The following is a 24976-nucleotide window of genomic DNA, read 5'->3' as shown; positions in this document are numbered from 1 at the left end:
CTTTTCTACTGGAATCAACATATGATAAAGTTAATGGCTGAAAGCAGTTATTGCATGCAGTTTCAGCTATCAGTTCTTTTAGAATTGAAAAGTTAATAAAAAAATTATTTTTTTCAAAGTCAAATGTATTCAATCAGTTTATTTTTAATTTTTCTTTCACTAGAACAGCTACTATCTTTTGATTTGTGCAAGATGATGAAATGCTAGATTTTTTATTCGCAACAACACCATTCCATTTTCGTTTTATTCTTCTTGATAAATTTCTTTTACTTGTATTTCCTTGTTTATTCATTTAAAAAATTTTTATTTCAACTAAATTAAAATCAACTTTAATATAACTTAATACAAAGTAAGGAAAAAGTTTCAACATAAAAGACAAACATTACCAGTCAAAAAGCACTCCTGTTCTTAACCTAAGTTTTGAAGTATAACTTTTAAAACGGAAAACTAACAAGAGTCTGCATAGAACACATTAAAATCAAGTCTGTGATTTTTCTGTTTTGAATTCATAAAAATTCAAATGTTTGGTGGTTGCTAAGGCGTTGTTAGGGAAACTTTTTTAAACTGTCATCGACTAAAATGCTATTAGATCAACTTTTATATTACTTTTGAGAATAATTTTTTATTATATGTTGGAGGAATGATTATAGAATCCAAATACCAAAAAATCCTAAAATTGATTTTTTTCAAAAAACTTACTTTTATTTGGTTGTGTGCCACCTTAACCGTCCATATGTAAAAATATTAATTAATGTAAAAGAGATAAATATTACTTTATTATTAATCTTATTATTAACTTTTATAGTTTATTTTACAATTACTTTTAGCTATATTGGTTACAATTTTATACTTATTTAACGATTTCTTTACTTTTAGCAATTTTTGGTGACTTGGTTGTAATTACTGAATCTATCAGATGCAGCTTGACAGGCAAAAAAATATGGATATTAAGAAGTACCAAATGTTAGTTTATGCAAGCATCAAATTGAAATGATGGTAAAAGTTTAACCTTTCCCTAACCTTAAACTTTTATATGTCTTGTATTGCAAGGCAATTTTATTAAAATAAAAATATTTGGTAATATAAAACGTATTGCTAAAATGACTGTATATTTATAGCTTAAAATATCCCACATTTCATTTTATATCAACCATGCAACTTTTTTAGGTAGGCAAACATTACCCCGCTTCATCTTTTTCGAACGGCGTTTAGCAACTAATTTATTTAGTGTTACGATCAAAAAATTATTAGAGAGCTTCGATTTATCAATGCCAATTGTCAGTTTTCAAACTATCAAAAGAGATTAATTATCCAGCGTTGATAGAAAAGATTTTAGTACAGATCAAAAGTACTTACATATAACGGGTCAAGCAACAAAAAGCAACACTTCAGCTTTTTATAATTAAGTTTGTTGAAAAGTTATGCCAATCACCTCAAGAAAAAGAAAGAATGTTTGAGGAGGATATGTTAACGAATTTTGATTCTAAAAAAGCAGATGAATTTTTTGTATTGTTAAACTGGTTATGCAATGTTGCCAAATAATTGCATTAAATTAGATTAATTTAAAAGATTACACAACATTTCAAAACTCTTTTGTTAATTAATCTGTTAAAATGCTGCAGACTAAACAAATTATCATGTGAGCAGTGTTTTAATGATGTAAATGACGTATCAAGTGATGAAGACCCTGGCAACAACTAATTATAAATAAATCATCATAAAGTGAAACTTGAAGGCAAATTATTAAAATAGTAAGAAAATGATTTTTAAAATAAAAGTATTAAAAAGTGTGATGATAGCAGTTCCTGCCTTTATTTCGATGGTAAAAAGTTACAAAACAAACAAAAAATGTAACTTTTACGAAAAATTTTTTTGGAAAGATAATTTCAAGTTCTTATCTGAGTTGTGTTAAGCATACAAGTTTTATGAGAGACCATACAATTTTCTATACATTCTTTTAAATAAGTTCCTTTTGTTGCCAGGGGAGATTCTATAGGTGTGTGTAGGGAGGGATATTATACCCTCAAAAGAATGCGATTTTCAAATTATAGTCGGTTTTTTGAGCAATATAGTCGGCTAGTGTCGGGTGTTTGACACATTTCAGTTGGGTGATTTTTAGTTTTGAGGACTTTTTTCTTTTATTTAGAAAGCAGTTGGTAATTTTTAAAAATCCCCCCTCTTCGTTTTATTTCTAGAATTGCCCCTGCTTCTTGCATTCTGCTAGATAAAACACACATGCTAAATTTTCTATTCTGAGGTACTTTCTAATACCATCCTACCATCACGTACCATACATCACCATCAAGTTGTTTGCAATTTTATTGCCAATATATGGGCATCAGCATGTTACTCCAACCAGTATTTCAACCCATGTGTTTATACTGAGCTACTATCTGCTATCTTGGTCTTCATTTTTTTTTAAAAAAATTTTACAAAAATTGGGTTAACAATCAATTATTTTACAAAAATTGGGTCAACAAGATTCCGTGAATAGATTATCCCTGGTCTAACGCATTTGAATGACGACCTGTGAAAACTATGCTAGGCATTCATACAAAATAAATGTCTAACACAATCATAACCAAAAGCTATTATCAAAATTTTAAATCTGTATATACTAATAATATATAATAAATATTTGACCAATATCAAATAAACTGTATTAAGGTTTATTGCGCAATGTAAAATTGTTTTATTATAGTTATAAATTTAGTATAACAGTTGGTCTATTAAACAAGACAGACTCAACGTAAATTTACTTAATGATATCAGAACAATAAATAAAAAAAAAAACTAAAATCAATGGTTACTATGTCAATTAATATCTAACCGGAAAAACATGTTAGTCAATCACCTTAATTTTTTTCATTTGACTGTATTTATATAATTCTTTTCAAGGGAGTAACCGATGTTATTTTTGTGACATAATCTTTTGTGCTTGATTGTTTATTTTAAAAAAAACATGACTTTACTAAGTCAACTGTTTAAAACAATATGACAAAGGGTTTGTCAAAGAAATTCTACACCAGTGAAATTTTCTTAACAACGCAGCATTATTATATTCACTTAATTGATTTAAAAGAAACTTAAGGGAACAAGTAAATGCAAAAATATTCAGTTTCAATGAAAATAAAATATTGCAAAGATAAATAAACAGAAATGCTGCTAATTTTTATTCTACTGGATGTAGTTTTTAGTCAAACTGTTTTAGAACCAGCTTATTTTGATATTGCTAAAGGAAAGTCAATTACAGCATCTGCAACTTGTGGTGAAGACTACAATCCACCTAGAGGAGAACCTGGTGAACTTTACTGTACATTAGCAGGAATACCCGGTAAATTTGGAATTAAAGGGTTAAGCTGTAGCCATTGTGTGCCTGGTGATATTGGAAGCTCTGATGGGAAAGATTCAAAAGATCACAATATTAGAAATGCCAATGATGGATCAAATAGATGGTGGCAGTCACCCCCTTTATCTAGATCCTTAAAATACAAGCAAGTCAATGTAACAATCGACTTAGGACAGGTTTTTGATTATTTTAAATCTTTAATTTTTTTTATAACCATAAATTATAAATTATATCTTTAGATTTTGAAATTTTCTACTCTTTACATGTCCAATGATTGTTAAGCACTGTAGAAAAATAAAAAAAAGTTTTAACTGATTTTTATATTTTTTCTTTCTATAGAAATGTAATTTATAATTTAGAAAAATATAAAACATAACTTAATTAAAATATCTTTAGGTTTAAGCTAATTAGTTTACAAAAATCTCTTATTTTTTATTTCTTTAAATGAGACATTTAAAAATCTTCTACCTTCCGACGGAGACTGCATCCTTATTTTGAGCAGAAGAGAGAAATTCTAATATATATGTTATATTAAACAAAATATATTTCAAGTATAAAAAAAAATAATTTAGAAATACTTTTAATTTGTGATAGAGGTTTATTAGTAGCAGAGACAGTCAAAAATTCACAAGTTTAATGTGATATTGATTCTTATATACACAACTAAAAGACTTTAGTCCAACAATAATTTTACTCTAATAAGTAATTTGTGATACTTCCGTAACCATGTATTCCAAATCCGGTTTGAAACAAAAGTCAGGTAAACATGAAATTACTAATTGGGCCAAAAAAAAACAGTTCTTCAGCAAATTTTTAATAACAAAATTTTAGGTTTTTGAATGATCATGGTGTGTGCTGCTACATCGACTAAGGGTTTGGGTCAAGTATAAATCAATAAATGTTGTTTTAATGGGCTTTTATCAAAATTTTACAAAAACAAATTGAATAAAGTAGTTTTCTTAGTTTTCAACAAAAAGTACAGTGTAAAACCCTTAATCAGATTTTTGTTTCTACTTTTAAAATGTTGAAAATTATTTTTTCTTACAAAAAATTAGTTATCTTCTTTATCTTGGATATCTAAAAAAAATTCCAATAAAAATAGTTTAAACCAATTACCTGATACAGTACTAGAAAGACTACTACATCCGCGCCGAAATTTTTCTTGCAGGTAAAATTACGGATGTAGTGTTTTTTTAAAAATCATCATGATGATTTAAAAAATATTTTTCATACGCAGGTTTAGCGCGTACAAAGCCTGAATACACTTTTATGCGCGCGTTACTTTTGTAAAAAATATTTTAAAGTTTTAACCTAAATTATTTTTTACGCGTAAAAAATAATTTAAGTTAAAATTTTAGAATATTCGACCCAAAACAAACTTTTTTGTAACATTATTCTATTGGATATTTGTACAACAATTTCTATTGGATATTTGTACAACAATTTCTATTGGATATTTGTACAACAATTTCTATTGGATATTTGTACAACAATGGTTTTTAAAAGATGTTAATACATACACAAAAATATTTCGAAAAAAAACCCCGTATTTTTTATTGATTTTCAACAATAAGTTGAAATTCCAAATACAGATTAATCAAAATAATTCAATTTTGTACTCTAAATTTTTTTACTGTTTTTGATTAGTATAAAGTTGGAAACACTGTGGGATCAAGAGAAGGATCAAGAAGACTTTTTTTCTTTTTTTTTTAAACTTTAAGTAGAAAAGTTAATAAAGAAAAATATGTCTTTAGTTTCGGTTTTATATATTATTTTGTTTTATAGATAACACAGGTTAACAAAAAAAATCTTTTTTCTCTGGTGCCGAGTAAACAATTTGTTTTTTGTATAGCATTTCTCATTTTGATTTCAAATATGCAACTCATTTTTCACGATCACGTCAAGTTGTAAAGATATTTGGGTTCAATTCTTTAGTATTTGGGAAAAAGTTCCTAACAACTTGACGTGATGGTGAAAAATGAGTTGAATATTTGAAATCAAAATGATAATAATCAAGTTGTTTATTCTTTAACGTTTTTTATAATCCTTTATAAAGTTGAAAAAGCTGAATCACTGAGACCCTTATTTAGCCCCCGGTCCCAAGTTTATTTTAAATTCCAAAACAGGCTTCTAAGCTAGATATTTAATCCCTAAAAATAATTTACACAAAAGTATTTAAATTATCTAATCTTGTTGAATAAATCTGCTAAATTTATCATCTAAAAAAATGCACGAAACTAAATTTTTCTTTGTTAATTTGCACTAAATTGTGCTAATCAAATTGAAAACATATAAACAAAAGAAATATAGTTTATTTGTTTCCCAAATTATTACTATTATAATTATTATTTTTCTTAATCACCTGCTGTAAATATCTTTACAAGGTAAAAGTAAAAAATTGTTTAAAGTTTGAAAGGAAGAATAGAAATCATATGGAATGTTTTTTTCTAGAGTTTGCTTAAAAATGTTACTCTGTTCTTTTACATTCCACCAATCTAATGAGTATTTCAATTTTTCTCAATATCTTTCGGGATTCCCCCCCCCTTCTTTTCGGGGTTTCTCTCCAAAACGTATTCTATATTTTCATTTTTTCAACTTTTCAAAGCTTAGTCCACTAATATGCACACCTGCTGGACATCATCTACAAAAAACTTACTATTTTGTAGATAAAATAATTGTCTGATAAAAGTTAACATCCGTATTCTCCTAAAAGCCGTTTATTCCATGCTTTATATAAGGTTACTTTCTATATATATATGTTTGTGTGCCACAAAATTTGAAATCAATTTTTGAAAGCTTTTTTCTCAACCAATTTTGCTCAAATTTTGCACACTTAATCATTTTCGATGAAAATACAAGGAAATGTAAAAATTTGACCAAAAAAAGTTAATTAAGTTAACAAAAATTTAATTTGTATTTCCCCATACATTTTATTTATTTGATATGAATTGCGTATTACGTCACAAAAATCATTGATTTGCAAATTATTTGCAGTTTCGAAGACATTAAAGCGCAGCGATTCAAAACCTATTGTTTTTTAAGTCTTAAGTTATTAAGTTAAAAAACAAAAATTTAAAACGCGCTACTTTTTTTCCATGCTTTATAAAAGGTTACTTTCTATATATATATGTTTGTGTGCCACAAAATTTGAAATCAATTTTTGAAAGCTTTTTTCTCAATTAATTTTGCTCAAATTTTGCACACTTAATCATTTTCGATGACAATACAAGGAAATGGAAAAATTTGACCACAAAAAGTTAATTAAGTTAACAAAAATTTAATTTGTATTTCCCCATAAGAACACTGAATTAATAAAAAAAAAATTTAAAAACGTAACAGTAGTTTTTCCTTCTACAAAAGATAACAAAAAAAGAATTTCTAGGCCCAATAGAATTCTGCTTGCATAAAGCATGGATTTGAAAAAAGAATTTTTTTTGATTTACTAATTTAGTTCGTTTTTACTTAACTGCCCGAAATTCGTCACTTACCTTTTTTGATTCTCGAAGTAATTTCTCGGAATTTTTCTCGGTGTCTCAAAACAAATTTATTTCAAAATTTATATTTACGTATGGTAAGAAAGCCAATATAGTCAGAGAGAGGACATACGGAAAACGGAACCCATGTTTTTGCCAAATTAGCGCGTGACAAGTGAAATAATTGCAAAACAAAATGTTTTAAACGCAAATTTGTTTTGAAAATTTAAATATTTTATGTTTTTTTTTACTTGTAATTTATAAGTAACTAAACAAAAGTTTAGACCTGACAAAAGTCTTACAATTTTTTTATAAATTAATTTTTGGTGAATCTATTCTTTCAAAGCCAATGCACGCATTGTCATAATCTTGCTGTCAAGTTCAAAATAATTTGTTTACTTCATTTTTTTTTCTTCTTAAGGCTAAATATTACAGGTCTGAATTTTTTAAACCTGTTTTCAAGCTTCGATTAAAATTAATGAGAATTATGATTAAACTTTTAATTTGTTCATCAGTTTTAATTTGTTCATCAATCGACTTTCTCTTAAAGAATTACCATTCTTTTTGGTGACAAATTATGGATAAAATGATCTAAATATTAATATTGTGTGGATTGTGCACCTTTCTAATAACTAAGTCAAGGAAGCACAATAAGAATTGATGGTCATTATACTATGGTATTGTAACTGCAATTTGATAATGTGATGTTTTTGTATTGAAAAGCTGAAGGAATTACTTGTTTTGTGAATGTACCAGTTATAAATATTTTTTTAGTAGTTTTGGGTAAATCACAATTTCATATTAAAAGGTTTTTTTTCAAGAAGAATATTTGGCTGTTGACAAAATAACACCAAATGGAATAAGTTTCCACCTTGGTTTTCTACTTTGGCTCAATACATATAATCCATAGAGTACCTCTATAATTTCATTGAAAAAAGCTTTTGTTTCTTTGTAAATTTAGCAATTTTTTGTACTAAAACCCATAGTAGGGTTTTGTGATGTCATAAATATAAACCATTTATCAATAATTCAGTTAAATCAGACAGTTGTAAGTATAGAATCATCTTTTTTTATTTGCAATAAATTTTTATCCGCAACTTACATTATGATTTATTACAATATAATACTCTTGATACTTTTGTTTTGTTAAAATGTTTTTCATCAAGATACTAAGTTTATAAGTGAAGTTTATAAGATGCTAAGTTTATAAGTTTATAAATCAAATTCATATTTAGAATGTCAACAAGTTAGTGCAGGAATTTTGAATCTTTAATTAGTGATAGAAGTATATATATTTTTTTGTATCTTAGCTGTAATTGTTGTTAGCTGTAACTCAAATCCATATTAAGAATGTCAACAAACTTGTAAAGGAATTTTGAATCTATAATTTATAAACAGAACTTTCACTATAAGAATATGTTACAGTTTATATCTCATAGATATTCCTCTAAGCATAAAAACTAAAGTATGGTTAGCTTGGCCATAATGTTAAGGTAATCTAACAATTCCATGGTATGAGCTTGATATGTATCCTAGTTAACACTTTCAGTTATTGTCATTTCATCAAGAATTAAACCACATTCTTTTTCATGAATTTTTATTACATTCATCTTAGTTTTTATAAGCTTTTACAAATATTTAACAAAAATTTAGTAGCAAGTTCACTTGCAGTTAGTTTTTTTGGGCAAAAACATGGCGTCAAAAACCAAAAAAATCGAATATCCAATCAAAAACAATCCCACATATGACTGCTCTCTGAGTATATAGGCTCTTTTTTAGTCACAGGTGTCTATTTTCCTAATTTTACTAAATTTTACTGGCTTATTAATCAATACTTTTAATTGTATTAATTTTAAAATTTGATTTGATTTAATTATTTTATCATTTTGTTTTAGTTATTTCATGTTGCATATGTTATTATCAAATCAGCCAACTCTCCAAGACCTGGTGTTTGGTCCCTTGAAAGATCAAGTGATGGCGGAAAAACTTACACTCCATGGCATCATTTTGCATCAAGTTCTTCAGAGTGTAAAAGTTATTTTGGAATTGATCCATATTTACCAATTGTTCGTGATGATACTGTAATTTGTTCTACAGAGTATTCATCAATTCCTCCTTTCGAGAATGGAGAGGTTATTTATTTTAAAAACTATTTAATATAAAAATATTAAAAATTTAAATAATGATTGATTTTAATATTATCATATATATGAAAGTTGGCACTTTTAAGTACTTTTGATACTTATGAGTGTTGACCTTTAATTTTCAGAAAAAGATTAAGATCCTTAGTCAATCTATTTATTAAAGCTTATGCTAATAACTATTTTCAGTTGCTCTTGATGTTTTATACATTTTTTATAATCATAAATATATATATATATATATATATATATATATATATATATTTATATATATATATATATATATATATATATATATATATATATATGTATATATATATATATATATATATATATATATATATATATATATATATATATATATATGTATATATATATATATATATATATATATATATATATATATATATATATATATATATATATATATGTATATGTATATATATATATATATATGTATATATATAGATCTATAGTTTGTTGTCTTTGGGAAGAGTGGAAGAAAAAAAGTGATTCTTACGCCAACACATACGTCACTTTTAATTACTTTTGACTTTCGTCCAACATTTTCGTGTTGTCAGAAAGTAAAAACCATTAATTTAGTTACAAATTAATCATTTTTTAAAAAAGCCGCAAAAACGCAAATTTAATTGAAATGTTTTTCAAAACATTCTGAATGTTTTTAACAATATAAACAATGTTTTTATTTTTATTTTTTTTATTAAAATGTTTTTATTTTTGTTTTTTTTAATAAAATGTTTTTATTTTAATTTTTTTTACTGTAAATCATACACAGAGTGCTGCTACATCGACTACCTTATAGCCTGACTCGCAAGGGAGTGCTGCTACATCGACTGACAAATAGCCTGACTCGCAAGGGAGTGCTGCTATATCGACTGACAAATAGCCTGACTCACAACAGAGTGCTGCTACATCTACTATCTTTTAGCCTGACTCGCAAGGGAGTGCTGCTACATCGACTGAGGGTTTGGTTGGGGCAGGCAGTCTATCAATTAATTAAAAAAAAAAATCCGGTCTTGCATTTTAACTTTTACTTTTTGTCAACAAAATATAGAAGAAAATTTTCAGACAACATATAAGTGTATATATATACATATAAATATATATATATATATATATATATATATATATATATATATATATATATATATATATATATATATATATATATATATATATATATATATATATAGACACTTTCAGGTCGGCAGTTAGGTCGGCATTGCCGAATGTTGACCCTAATTCCAAGGGTTGATATATATATATATATATATATATATATATATATATATATATATATATATATATATATATATGTATATATATATATATATATATATATATATATATATATATATATATATGCATGTATCTCCTTTTTTGATATATTCATATGTGTTTGTTCAAGCTTTGTATAATTTAATAATGTGTATATGTTGAGGATAATAGGTTGTAAGAAAACTAGATATTTTTTTTTACAGATTCATATATCCTTAATTAATGGAAGACCAGGTGCTTCAAATTTTTCATACAGCAAAACACTTCAGGTAAGTTCAATTATAACAGTTTTACTATATAATACAAAATTTAATAATTAATAATCCCAGGATTTTAAAATTTATCGGCGCAACATCAGGCTCATGTCCATTTTCATCAATAGTTGTGTTTATTTGAAGAAAAAAATTAATTATTTGCCATAAGAAAAACATTCTTATAAATTATTCAAAAGATTTTTTTAGGTTATATAAAGTTGCTTTATTAATAAATATCTTTATTAATAAAAATTTTGTAACTAATAATTGTCTGGTTGCCAACTGACTGCTACTTTTTGTAATTTTTGTTGTCCTTTGAGGGCTAGTTATTCTATATTTCTGGATGATGGTAATGTTACATCACATATATTGTGTATTAGATAATTTAAAGTATGTTAATATGTGGTTTGGAACATTATTTGTTGTTGCTAATTTTAACAGGTGCTTATATTTAAACAGAACATTGAAGTATTTAAAATAAAGAATATTGGTCAATTTTTATTTTAAAATATATGGTTTGAGTATAATAGAAATAACTTTTTTGAAAAATTTTTATATAATTTAAATTAACTATTGAAAATTGCATTACTTCAGAGCAATATATTTGTTTAACAAACTTTTTATATTGTATATAATTAAAAATAAGTATGTTGTTCAATAGTATAAAAAAAGCTATAAAGTAAATTACAGAACAAAGAGTGAAAATAATAAGTTACAAATAGAAACCAATAAGAAATGTAATGAAGTAGTTATTTAATCTTTAATAGTAAAAAATAATTGTATCAATTATTTCTGTTGTTTTAATAGTTTAACAGATTATTACATATTTTTATAGGAATGGACTAGTGCTTCCAACATACGTTTTCGTTTCATGGATATTAAAACACTTCTTGATGATTTACTACCACTTTCTTTGCAAGATCCAACTGTTACTAGAAGGGTTTAAATTTTGTTTTATTTTGTATATAACTACAGGCAGCAAGTAGCTTTAAGCTTTAATTATGGAGCTTATTATATATAAGATGAAAATTATTGCATATGCTATATGTAACATATACTAGGGTGGTTCTTAAAATAACATTTTGAAAAAAAAAAATTTTAATCCCATCAAATGTTTTCTGTATAATAAAATGATACCAGATTTCAAATATTAGCTTTTAAAAATTATCAGGGGTTGTCTAAGGCCCTTTAAGATTTGATAAATTTTTAATGTTATCAAAAAATTTTTTTTTTTTACATAAACATAAAATATGCTTAAAAAGAAGCTAATTTATATATGAGTATTTTGAAAATAATAATTATTAATATTAATAAGCTTTTTTTTTAAAAAAAATTAACAACAAAAACCCTTTAAAATAATTAGCATATTCATTTTTTTTGTTAAAAAATGAAAAAGTGCATTAATATTTTTCATGCATTAAAATTAAATCTGATAATTTTTATGTAAAATAATTTATTTTTAAAGTTTTTTAAAAGATTTTAAAATTTTTATATAATTATGCTTTTTTTCTTGGGTAATCCCTGATAATAATTTTTAAGCTAATGATAGGAAATTTAGTCTCATTTTATTTTAAAAACCATATTTTGGTGGTTTATATGTATGTATGTATGTATGTATGTATGTATGTATGTATGTATGTATGTATGTATGTATGTATGTATGTATGTATGTATGTATGTATGTATGTATGTATGTATGTATGTATGTAAGTATGTATAAGTGCATATCTGTTATTAATAATAAATTAATGTGAAGATTATTTATTTATGTTTGATTTCATTACTTAGTACTACTATTCAATTAAAGATATTTCAATTGGTGGGAGGTGTATGTGTAATGGGTTTAGTGATGAGTGTCGACCAACTGATGTGATTGGTCAATATAAATGTGATTGTCAATACAATTCATATGGACCTCGTTGTGAAGAATGTAAGCCTGGTTTCGTTCAAAAAAAATGGCGCACTCGTAGAGATAAAGATGATTTTGTTTGTGAAAGTAAATAATAATAATGATTTTTTTTTTAATATACAAAAAAATACATAAAAAGTTATGTGTAATATATAATATATAATTTTTTCTTAAATATTAATTTTAAATATTTGATGTGTAATAAATAATATTAAATAAACTTTTTTAGAATGTAACTGTCATGAACACACAGAAGATTGTGAGTATAATGAAGATATAGAACAAAGAAAACTTAGTCTTGATATCAATGGAGTTTATTCTGGTGGTGGGGTATGTAAAAATTGTCAACATAATACAGATGGAATTAATTGTGAAAAGTGTAAGCCATTTTTCTATCGACCATCTGGTGTTAAAGTAACGGATGTAAACACTTGTCAAGGTTAGTGACCTGGAATATTAATTAAAAAAAAAAAATTCATATGGCACTTTTATAAAAGCAAAAATCTTTTATTATTAGCTTGCAACTGTGATACACAGTTCTCAACTGGATTATGTGCAGAAGGAACAGGGCAATGTGAATGTAAGCCACAGTACACTGGAAGATTTTGTAAAGAGTGTAACAATGGTTTCCACTCATACCCTAAGTGCATACGTAAGATTTATATTTTCAGAACTTTTATTTGGTTTTTTTTAAAGCCTCATTTTATTATCTTTAAAAATTTACATATGTAATTTACTGTATATTATATATATATATATATATATATATATATATATATATATATATATATATATATATATATATATATATATATATATATATATATATAACAACAAAAATTTTTTTAAAATTTCACTTCACCTTTATAATGGTTTCTTTTATGTAAATATGAAAAAAATGAAGTCTAAAAATTTGTTTAACATATTGTCCATTGTCTAAGTTTATACCACGTACATTGGAGAACATTGGTGTTATTGTTTCTCCAAGGCTTCACAGACATTTCTATCAAAATTTTTAACCTCCACTTTAAGTATTTTTGCTTTATCCCATTCAATGTCTTTTTATTTTTTTCATATTTACATGAAAGAAACCACTATAAAGGCGGCAAGAAATTAAAATTTTTTTTTGTTGTACCAGTATTGAGAAACAATTATTATTTGCATGGAGATGTTTGTATATGTGTGAGTTTTGACTCTCCTCGTTCAATCATTCTTTTTTTGAGGTGGCAAGTAGTTTGGCCTATATAACAGTTTTTAAGCCATGAAATTTAAACTAGTAATCTTTATAAAAAATGATTATTGTTTTTGGATGTTTTATAAAATTTCCCTTCTTTTAAGAACCAGCTCAATATGTTTTTAAAGAATTTTTTTTTAGAATATTAGGGACCCGCCTGTATATTAGGAATAGAACTCATCTATATATTAGAATATTAGGAAAGTTTCATGAAAGGCGCATAAATGTGACTCTAATGTAACCTTTTGGATCCAGGCAGGTACGGAAATATTTGTTCCTTCTGGTGTGTTTCAAGTCAAGTGCAGTTGCCTTATTATTATTTTGTAGTGCTTGCAAATATTTTCTCAATAAGTATAAGTAATTCTTTAACTTTCCTAATTATGCGGTAGTGATGTAGTGGTTAAGGCCTCGCTTCATAAGCGAGAGGTTCCGAGTACAATCCCCACCAGGTCCCTGGTAGTACCACTCTCAACTTGTTTTTCCGCGCAGCGGCCTTGCTCGTCAAGGTTTGTGTTTCAGAGTTATAGAGTTGAGAGAGGGTTATAACCACAATTAAGTAGCCTCCTCGTTTGTCGTGGCCTTCTGGGCCTTTTGGGAGGTGAATTAAAAAAAAAAAAAATATAGATTTATTAGTTATATGTGGTAAACTTTTATTTGTATTTGGATTCTCATAAAAAAGATAACAATAGTACTAAATAAAAAAATATTCTAGAAGTGGTTAGGTCTTTTAATCATAATTCTATATCAGAGTGTAACATGTTGTAATTCTATATTAAAGTGTAACATGTTATAATTCTATATTAGAGTGTAACATATTATAATACAGTTCTTTTGTAAGAACAACATACAATATAACACAAATGCTTCATTTTTTTAAAATTTAATTCATTTTAATCTCCTTCTTAAGTTGCAAAAGAAAGTTTATGTAACGTTAAACAAATAAAATTACTGCTTGTGCTAACAACAATTGTTAATAGAAAATTTAAAATAGTAAAAAAATATTTAATTTTAAAACCAACATAAATTTAAATATTTAAATGTATGTAAAAAGATTTATCGAAATTTTATTGGCTTTTTAGAGTAGTTGAACTAAATTTGTTTTGCAGTTGTCGACAAAAAGTTTATTGGTTACTGTATAAATTTAAAAAAGATATTTTAAAACAAGGTTACTAGACTTAGAATAAGTTAGATTAAAAATAAAAATAATCTTGTGACTTAACAATGTTTGTTCTAATCTTGTGACTAGTGATGTGCCATCGGCAAAGGCCGATTAAGGCTAATTATAGAGTTTAATGTATGCATATAAAGGTAATATCTTAATATTAGGTATGCATCTTGCATATATAAGGTGTGCCTATGCACCTGTTTAGTTTGGCTTAATAGTCAATACCGATGCATCGGCCAATGCCGATTAATCAACCAATGCCATCGGCCGATTAATCGGCCAATGGTTTAGCCGATTAATCGGTTGCTGGTTACCAATAGCATAGGCTAATAGGTCGAATCACTTCTGATGAATAGGAACATATTAAATACGTAATTTAAACCCTTAATATTATTATAATACCCTTAAATAAATACATTAAACCTATTATTAGCCACAATCGGCATTAGCCGATGGTACATCACAAGTTGTGACTTTAAGACTTCAATAAATGTATTGACTTAAACAAATATAAATTTACAATTTTTTTTAACGCAGGGTACTTGTTTTGGCAAAATTCATTTGTACCTTTGTTACAGTAACATTACATAATTTTAAATTTTTATCATATAAATTTATTTTTTGACGTTTTTAGCTTGTGAGTGTAATGTCAAAGGATCACTAGATGGCCAATGTGCTTTAAATCCAGAGACTGGTTGTCAATGTAAGCGTGGATTTGGTGGCAAGTTTTGTGATGAATGTTTGCCAGGCTATTTTGGTTTTCCTAGCTGTCAGCGTGAGATTTTTTTAAAATAAATTTTATTTTCATTCCATTTAATATTTTATTTGTTTTATCATTATATTTTACTTGGTATAGTTGGATAAATACTGTTGCATATACAGGGTGTTGGCCAGGAATATATTTTTTACCGCGTTTTTTTGATATTAGGAATATTTATTGTTATTATTATACTAAATATTGGGAATTTTTATTGATATTGTCTTATTACTTAAAAAAAAAAATCATGGAATTTTGGGAATTTTAAACCTATTGGGAATTCTGCGTTACATGCAGTGCCATTGGCTATCACCCTGATATACTGCATATATAATAATATTATCACATATATATTATCATATATTTATAAATAAAACAATTATTATGTATCAATCATATAAATTATTAGTTATTATAAACTTTATAAATGTGGATAAAAGTTCTATATGATAATGATGAAATACCTATTCTCATGGTTACTACACAAAAGAAAGTTATATAGTTTTGTTCTTTGAATTTAAAAAATATATAAATTCATTTATAAAATTGAAATTAAAAAGATAAACCATCTTGTTCTAAGTGTGTGGGCATGTTGGCTCTAAACACCATGAGAAACTCTTGTATAAGCCTTTTATGTTTTACTGGTTTTTATGGGTATTTGCTAAAAAAATTTGACTTAAATTTTTGAAGTTTGCAATGGTCTTAAACTTACCATAGCTTAAAACTAAATTTCTGTGAATCAAATTTCGATCATTTATATATTTAAACACGAAAGTTTAATTTAAAATTAACCATTTTATAGTCTTGAAATATCTCAATTGGTTAATGGAAATTAACTGAATGAGATATTTCACGACTACACTCACAACCTTTTATTTTTTAAACAAAAGAAACCTGCTTTAAAACATTTAACTTTTATACATCAAGTAATTAAATTATAAATAATTTTAAAACAATTTTTGCGAATGCATAATGTTTAAAAAATGTTTGAAAAATATTAGCGATTCTTTTAATTTAAAAGATTAAATTTGTTACAAAGTTAAATCTATTACAACCTTAAATTTGTTACAACATTAAATTTATTACAACATTAAATTTGTTACAACATTAAATTTATTCCAACATTAGGTTTCTTCCAACATTAAATAACAATGAATTATATAAATAAAGTTTTTCTTTAAATAAGCTGCTTTACAATGTTTGCACTTTGATAATTTTTGCGTGTGAATAAATTGTTTTTGTGTGTGAATATTTTTGTTTGTTTAGATTTAATTATTTTCTTTAAAAATGTTAAACTTAAAAATGTTCAAAAAAACATTTTATACAACAATTAAAATTAAAATAAACCTCCTAATCTTTGAATTGTATAAACTGTTTTTGCGATTTTAACATTTTTAATTTCATTAAAAATTTTTGTTGAAAAAATTTTTAAAATCTTTTTTTCTTATATAAGATTTGTTGTATTATTTGTTTTAACTCTTCCACATTGTCATATTTAAATAAGAAACTGGCATTATGGAAACCTGTACAAAGCACCACAAATTTAGAACCATGTAACACTTATAAAACAATAAAATCCACAACTGAACAATAAAAATATAAGTAAAAATGACACATGTATAATTATGTCAAAATTAGAGTATTAAAATTAAATTTAGTATTTTTAACTTGGTTAAGAAAGTTATAATCTTTACATAATGAAGTTACCTAAAATAAAGATTTTTGCTTAAGAAAAAAAATGTTCCTTTCCCACATTTATTGAGAAAAAACAAATGTGTTATATAAAACATAAATGATACAATAAAAAATAATAGGAAAAATTTAGTTGGTTTATGAAATTTCGTATGTGTTGCTCTGTTGTGTCTCATAACAAATCTCATAACAAGTTTTTATATAGAAATAATTTTTTAAATTGTTTCTGATTTTATAGCTTGCAACTGTATTACACGGTTTGGAGCAGTAGATGGCAATTGTAATAGAACAAGTGGTCAATGTAAATGCAAATTTGGTTTTTCTGGAAGATCATGTGAAAAATGTGATTCAGGCTTTTACTTGTTTCCCTACTGTAAAGGTTTGTACTTACTGTTTTAATGATAATCAAAGTTATAACTTATATTTTCCAAGATTACTGTGTTCGTTGCACTTATGATTTTAAGTAACTATTGTAATACTTTTTTTAACCTGGACTATCATATCTAATAACAGCATATCTAATAACAATATATCTATTAACAGTGTATAACAGTATATTAATAATAAGGTATCAACAGTTTCACATCTAGAAGTGTTAACAATAATATTTCTTCTAAAAGATTTAAAATAGCAGCAATTTATAATAATATGCTATTATATTAGCATGCTATGGTAAAGATGAACATCATAATTTACAAATTATAATAAACACACCATTATTACAACAAAAACATTGACATGCATGTCAATGTTTTTGTTGTAATAATTAGTCATACCATGTATGGCAAATATAGTTTTGAGTTTCTTTATGTAATATTCTACAAAAAGTTTTTATGTAATAATAGTTATAAAGTTTAGGCATACTGGTCTTCTGTATAAGCTCTCTTTGTATGGTGTATCTGGAAAAGTTTTTAAAATTATTTTTAAGTTGTTTATTTATTTAATATTATTTCTTTCTAACTCTAGTTGTTTAAACATTCTTCTTTTATTTCAGTAACTTCTGGGGTACCACAAGGTTCTATCCTTGGTTCTGTATTGTTTTTTTTAAATCTATTTTAATGATTTTCATGACAATCTTTCCTTAATTTTATCATGGGAAAATATTTGGTTCTATTTGCTGATGATAAAATTATATGCTTTACACCTTTTCAAGATGTAATTGAGAAATTGAGAGTTGTAATTATGAAATGTAAGATGTAATTGAGAAGATGCAAGTTGTAAATAAGAAATCGTAAGATGTAATTAAAAACATAATAGTTGTAATTAAGAAAAGTTTATAAGATTCTCAGAACAAAGTTCTTTGTATTTTTACTTTTGTTGCCTTAATTTACCTTGTAATTAAAGGTTGGTTCCTAATTTTGCCAAGGTGGGCATATGCGTTGGTTTTCAATAAATAATAATATATTATCAATAAAATAAAAAAGTGATGAAAAAGGCATTGTGGTTTTGGCGGTAACTGGAAAAATCCTATCGGGTGTTAGTTAGAATTTTCTTTTTTTGTTTTTGTTTGTGAAAAATTCATTTGAGAAATCAGATGAATAATAAATGAAACACAAATAATTTATTAACAAAAAAATGTAAAAATTTAAATTAAATTTAAACAATGTCATTAAAAATCATTGTAATATTCAGTTAAACACTAACTTGGGCATTTTTTACATATTTAAAATCATTGCATGATGCTTTGTAGTATGTTGAGCAGCTCGTGCACAATCACCTCCTATTATCTTGTTTGTTGCCGCAGTACCAATTCTTTTTAAATACTGCATTTGCTGTTCCACAACCCCATATGACCCACTCAGATGTGACCCACTGGTGAAACATAACCAACATATACTCTTTACAAGAATCTGCATTAAATGATCCTTTGTGAGTTTCCATCATGGTAACATTTGTTGTTGATATAGCTGCAATCAAATGTATGTTTGCACCTTTTGAAGCAGGCATTTTCATTATTGCTCTTTTTTCCTGTTTGACACTGTCTTTGTCTCCTGTCTTTGGCTCCTGTCTTTGTGTTTTTCTACAAAAAAAGGTTAAAATTTGTTTCATCCAACCAAACTATCTGATAACCAATTGAGTTTGTTCATTGGTGTTCCTAACATATTCAGCTCTTTTTTATTTGTTTTAATTACTGTTTCTTGTAGAAAGTACCTTTTTTTAAATGAAATTTGCATTTGATGTAGTTGGCCATTGTGCTAACGGAAATATTAAATTGTCTTTATATTTTTGTTTTAATAAATTGTCATAATATTTTTGTTTTGATCCTCAGTCAATTTTTTTGGTTTGAAACCTCTACTTCTAATAACGTTTGAATATCCACTGCAAACCCAATTGAAAGCAAACTTATTTTGTAAAACGTAGTGTTTTTATTCAACTTGTTTGGTTGTATGTATTTCATGGACTAATTGGACAAGTTGGTTCTGGTTATTCCAGAAGCAGATGTAAGCTAATTTGGTGAAATAAATGCTGACACGAATTCAATTTAATGGCAGACTTTTGAGTCATAATGTAATGCAAGTTACACAACAATCTTTCAATTCCATTATTATTACTGGTGCATACAAATGCTTAATTTGATATTTTTGACTTATTCAAATTCATGTTCCAGGAAACCTTTTATAATGTCCTAAAAGCTTACATTGTGAATTCGCAATTACAAATTTCTTATTTACACATTACAACTTCTTAATTACAATTTATGTAATCTTAATTACATAATACGATTTATTTACATGTTGTGTTTCTCAATTACATTTTATAATTTCTTAACTAGATTTTGTGTTTCTCAACTACATGTTGCAATTTATTAATTACAACTTTTATGTTCTCAATTCCATCTTGAATAGGTATAGTCTTGACAAAAAGTTTTACGCCAATCTTGAATAAGAATTTTATTTCAAACAAAACTCTGTTGTTTACTGATGATAATTATTGCAATATTTTTGATAATAGAATAGTCATTCCCATATTGATGAATGACAACAATTTTATCAAGTCCTCTACTTTAGGTCTTCTTGTATTATTTTTCTATGGTTCTATTTGCTGATGATAAAGTTTCCTGTACTTTAGGTCTTAATGTATTATTTTTCACTAATGATTTCTTGAGAAATCATATATCATATATCCAATCTCAGTATCTGTTAAAACTACATCTTTTTATTGTGCTATTTTAAATCTTGATTGCATTTTTTACCTCTTTGATCCTTTTTTATATGGAGTAATTTTGTCTGTTGTACTGTTATATTTTGGCTAATGCTACTAATTTTTTCTCTTTCTTTTATAAACAAGATTTATGTAAATTTAACATTGTAAATGTAGCTCAACTTATTTATTTAGAAAAATTGCATTCTTGCACTCTAACTGTTCTTTCACACTCAAAAAATTTTTATCCATTTAATTTTTTCACTTAAACACCAACTTGGTTTGATGACTACTTCACCACCAACTTGGTTTGGAATTTTTGTCTTTTTTACTTATCTTACTCATATTAATTTTTTAAGCTTTTTGTTAATGGTTTTCTTGCAACTGTTTTCTTGCAACTGTTTTCTTGCAACTGTTTTGCAACTTTTTTGGGAGTGAGTTTGTTAAAATAAAGCAAATAAAAAATAAAGAAATATTTTTTAACTAAATCAAAATTTATCGAAAATATTGAAATTAATTTTTTTTTTTAAATTAAATTTCATAAAAAATAACAAATATTAAGGAGATAAACAGGTTAACTCCAAAATATCACTGTAATTCAACTAAATACTCATTTCAGTCTTTTTTCAGTAAATCATAAGTATTTTACTTTTTAGACTTTTTTCTTAATAATAGTATTGTTAAGATATAATTAATTCTACAAAATTTTGTTATTTAGAATGTGGTTGTGATGTTGCAAAAACTCTAGATACAGTTTGTGCACCCGGTAATGGAAAATGTGACTGTAAACCAGGGTATGATGGTGAAAAATGTGAAACTTGTGCTCCTATGTTCTATGGGCATCCAGCTTGTTTTAGTAAATTTTTTTGTTTTAGTAAAGTTTTTTCAAGTTTCATTTAGTTAAGTTTAGGTAATAAAATTTCACCTGAATGAAATTTTATTACCTAAGTTTTGAATATTTTTTTTTTGCATTTGTAAATTTTATGAAACTAAGATTTTAATTAAAAATTCTATATACTACATAGTATGTGGCATACATACTGCTTAGTATGTGGCGTAAATTTCATAGTATGTGGCGTACAATAAGACAAATTTTGTGTAGGTCACTTTTCCATGTACATCTAGTGTTTATTTTGTGCAATTATCCTCTTTTTTCTTTATTTTGGATTATTAATATATATACATTATTTATATTATTTACTTCTTGATATGTTTCCATTATTTATTACTATTCTCAAATTTTTTGTAACAATAATTTAAAGTTATATTAATCAAGGGGATTTCTAGAAGCAAATTAGGAAAGAGTCCAACCTTAAAACTATCAAATCTCATTTGCTCAATCCATCATCTGTATATGTATAATCCATCATCCATATATATCTATAATCCATCATCCATATATGTATAGTTATTATACAAATGTGAATGTTACTGCTTGCTGTTTTCATTTATAGTTTTATTTTTTATAGCTATATTTTATTATAGATACATTTATAGTTATGTTTTTTACATTTTTAGTTACATTTATATTATATTTACAATGTTGTATATGCCATTTTTTAAACTTATTGTTTGCAGATCATTTCTCAGTCAATTTCTTATTTTATTCTTCAATTTAGTTCTGTAATTTACTAAATATATTATTTTATATAAACATTATTCTGTATTTAGTTCTGTACTTCTTCATTTTTCTGTAAAAATTTAGTTTTTCTTAATTCTTTATTGCTTTTATACACTTCTATTTTCATTTTAAATCTTTTTTATTTGTTTTAAGGTTCGTATTCACTTTATTTTTTATTTTTTTCTAAGATTGTGAATGCTCTGTTGCTGGTTCCCAAACACCTGTTTGTGATATTGATAGTGGAGAATGTGCATGCAGACCAAACTTTGCTGGTTTAAAATGTGATCGCTGTGCACCTGGGTTTTATGGTTATCCTTCATGCGCACCTTGTAACTGTAGTATTGAAGGAGCTCGTTCAACTGTTTGCAATGAAGTAACAGGGGATTGTAATTGTAAAACTACATATACTAGTCGACAGTGTAACAAATGCACAAGAGGTTTTTATGGTTTTCCATTCTGCAAGCAATGCAATTGTAATCCGGCTGGAACCGATTCTGGACAAGAAGGTTGGTCAGGAGATTGTAGTACTAACAATGATGTAAGTTAGTTTAGAATATGCTTATCTATGTATAATGTATGTAAATAATAAATATATTTATATATTTAATATATGTTATTATATTTATTATAAATTTATATCTATATTTTATATAGATATAAATTTATAATAAATATAATACATAAATATAAAAGACATATATGTATATATGTTTTTTATATTTATGTAAATTACATATATATGAAAAAGACATATATATGAAAAAATTTTATATTTATGTAAATTACATATATATGAATAAATTACATATATATGAAAATAAATTACATATATATGAAAAATACATATATATGAAAAAATTTTATATTTATGTAAATTACATATATATGAAAAAAAAAAAAGAGAATTAAAATTTATATCATTTAAACAAATTATTAATTAAAAAAAAATTATTTTACGTAATAATAATGTATATAACAAAAATTGTTTTAGCTATAGTGAATAATTCATTTTCATAAAAGTTATTTATATTGGTTATTAAGTAATATCTTTTTATAATACAAATTTTAGGGCCAATGTGTTTGCAAGAAAAATGTACAAGGCTTAGAATGCTCAGAATGTAAAGCTGGTTTTTTCAATTTACAAGAATCAGATGATCTTGGATGTGAATGTAATTGTTTTTTAATTTTATTTACACCGTGTAATTGAAATAATAAGAAAGCTTTTTTTATTGTTTACAACATTTGGTATAAAACTTTAGCTTGTGGATGTTTCCAACCTGGCACAAACAACGGGATAACTTCATGCTCTGCCAATGGTAATTGTGCTTGCAAAGTGTTTGTTGATGGTAATAAATGTAAAAATTGTTTACCTGGTTACTATAAACTTGAAGAAAAAAACTTTTTTGGGTGTGAAGGTAAAGTTTTAGTTCAATAATTTTTTTTTCAAACATTCTTTCTTAAAACATAAAAAAGCCAATAGAAACTTTCTTTTTGTTTTTAATTATTGATGGCAACCACAAAGCAACCACATAGCATACAAATAGTGTCTATTTTTTAAGGCTGTGATTGTGATGAAGGAGGTTCATTGAATTCAAACTGTCTAAATGGACAATGCTTTTGCAAGCCAAACATTGTTGGGGAAAAGTGTGACAGGTATAATAAATTTATTATTAGTAATTCAGTTATTTTATAATGGTTTTGCTGTTTTTATAGCATGCAGCAATAGACCCTGTGTATGTACTATTTTTACAGTGTGTAGTGACCTCTTGACACTTGAGCTACTTTATAATAAAACTTGATTATATGTATATTTTTTAAATACCATCTGTTGATGTTCGGAAACTTTAAAGAATGTGTGATTTTATATTTTTAAAATAATAAATACCTCCTCCTCCCCTTTTTGTATAGGCACTATGAAGACCAAAACCAACTTAATACTTATTTTCAAATTGTTCAATCTTAGATAATCTTAGTAATTTAACATAATAAACTGAAATGAGAATCTTTTCAATGAAACAACTTAAATTTGAGAGAAAAACACCAAAGGACTATTCACACTATGACATTTAGAGTATTCAAATTATGACATTTAGAGCATTTTCGATTTTGATTTTTAAAAATTTCAAAATCTCCTGAAAAATTATTTCAAAATCTCCGAAAAAAAAACATTAATTACAAACTTTTTTAAAAATATTTAAGTACTGTCTAAAATAAAGCAAAAAACATTTTTTTGATTTTGTTTTTCTACTGGTAGTTTTGTCGATGTAGGAATCATCAGGAATTATGACAATTTCTACTAGTATTCTACCAGTAAAATAAGTTATTACTTAAATAAATCTAATTTAAAAATGAATAAAGTACCAAAAACTATAAAACACAAAAAACCATCATCATCACCAAGTTCTCTAAACCTATCATTCACTAATATTCGTGGTCTTTGAAGTAACTTTTCTTCTGTTGAGTCTTATCTCTTGCAAAGTTCACCAGACCTACTTGCTCTTTGAGACTAATTTGAGTTCGGCTGTCTCATCTTGTGATCTTAGTGTTGATGGTTATCTTCCTCTGATTCGTAAAGACTCCAATAGTCACATGCTTGGCCTGGGCATTTACATTCGTAAGAATTCACCTGTTTGTCGTGAAACTAGGTTTGAATCCACAGACTATTCTTTCATGTGCTTTCGTTTAGCACCACTTCACTCTATTGCCTTTCTCTTTGTTCTATATCGCTCTCCTTCATCTCAAGACTGCACTCTTTTTGATGTTATTTCCGATCATATTGACCAAGCCCTCTCTCTTTATCCATCAGCTAATATAGTTGTTGTCGGTGACTTTAATGCTCACCACTCTGAATGGCTTGGCTCTAGTGTCAGTGACTCTGCAGGCATTAAAGCCCACAACTTTTGCCTTTCTCAATCCCTAACTCAAATAGTCAACTTTCCAA

At 26.0% G+C, this 24976-nt stretch overlaps 1 protein-coding gene across 1 annotated transcript in view; it reads left to right on the top strand.

The window, feature by feature from the left end:
- The first annotated feature begins 2953 nt into the window (after positions 1-2953).
- LOC100200618 (laminin subunit alpha-3) overlaps positions 2954-24976 on the top strand; it is a 59663-nt gene continuing 37640 nt past the window's right edge. The window contains exons 1-14 of the mRNA XM_065787791.1: positions 2954-3525; positions 8718-8954; positions 10466-10531; positions 11352-11456; positions 12305-12512; positions 12655-12864; positions 12943-13077; positions 15459-15599; positions 17512-17652; positions 21133-21270; positions 22224-22573; positions 23105-23204; positions 23295-23450; positions 23595-23688. Coding sequence (XP_065643863.1) covers positions 3160-3525; positions 8718-8954; positions 10466-10531; positions 11352-11456; positions 12305-12512; positions 12655-12864; positions 12943-13077; positions 15459-15599; positions 17512-17652; positions 21133-21270; positions 22224-22573; positions 23105-23204; positions 23295-23450; positions 23595-23688 — 2447 coding nt within the window. The 5' untranslated portion in view covers positions 2954-3159. The remainder of the gene's footprint in view (positions 3526-8717; positions 8955-10465; positions 10532-11351; positions 11457-12304; positions 12513-12654; positions 12865-12942; positions 13078-15458; positions 15600-17511; positions 17653-21132; positions 21271-22223; positions 22574-23104; positions 23205-23294; positions 23451-23594; positions 23689-24976) is intronic.

Source organism: Hydra vulgaris, chromosome 01 (assembly GCF_038396675.1).
Source record: "Hydra vulgaris chromosome 01, alternate assembly HydraT2T_AEP".
NCBI classification, from domain to species: domain Eukaryota; kingdom Metazoa; phylum Cnidaria; class Hydrozoa; order Anthoathecata; family Hydridae; genus Hydra; species Hydra vulgaris.
Note: the sequence above shows the minus strand (reverse complement) of the source record. Positions and strands in the feature narration are given on the sequence as shown.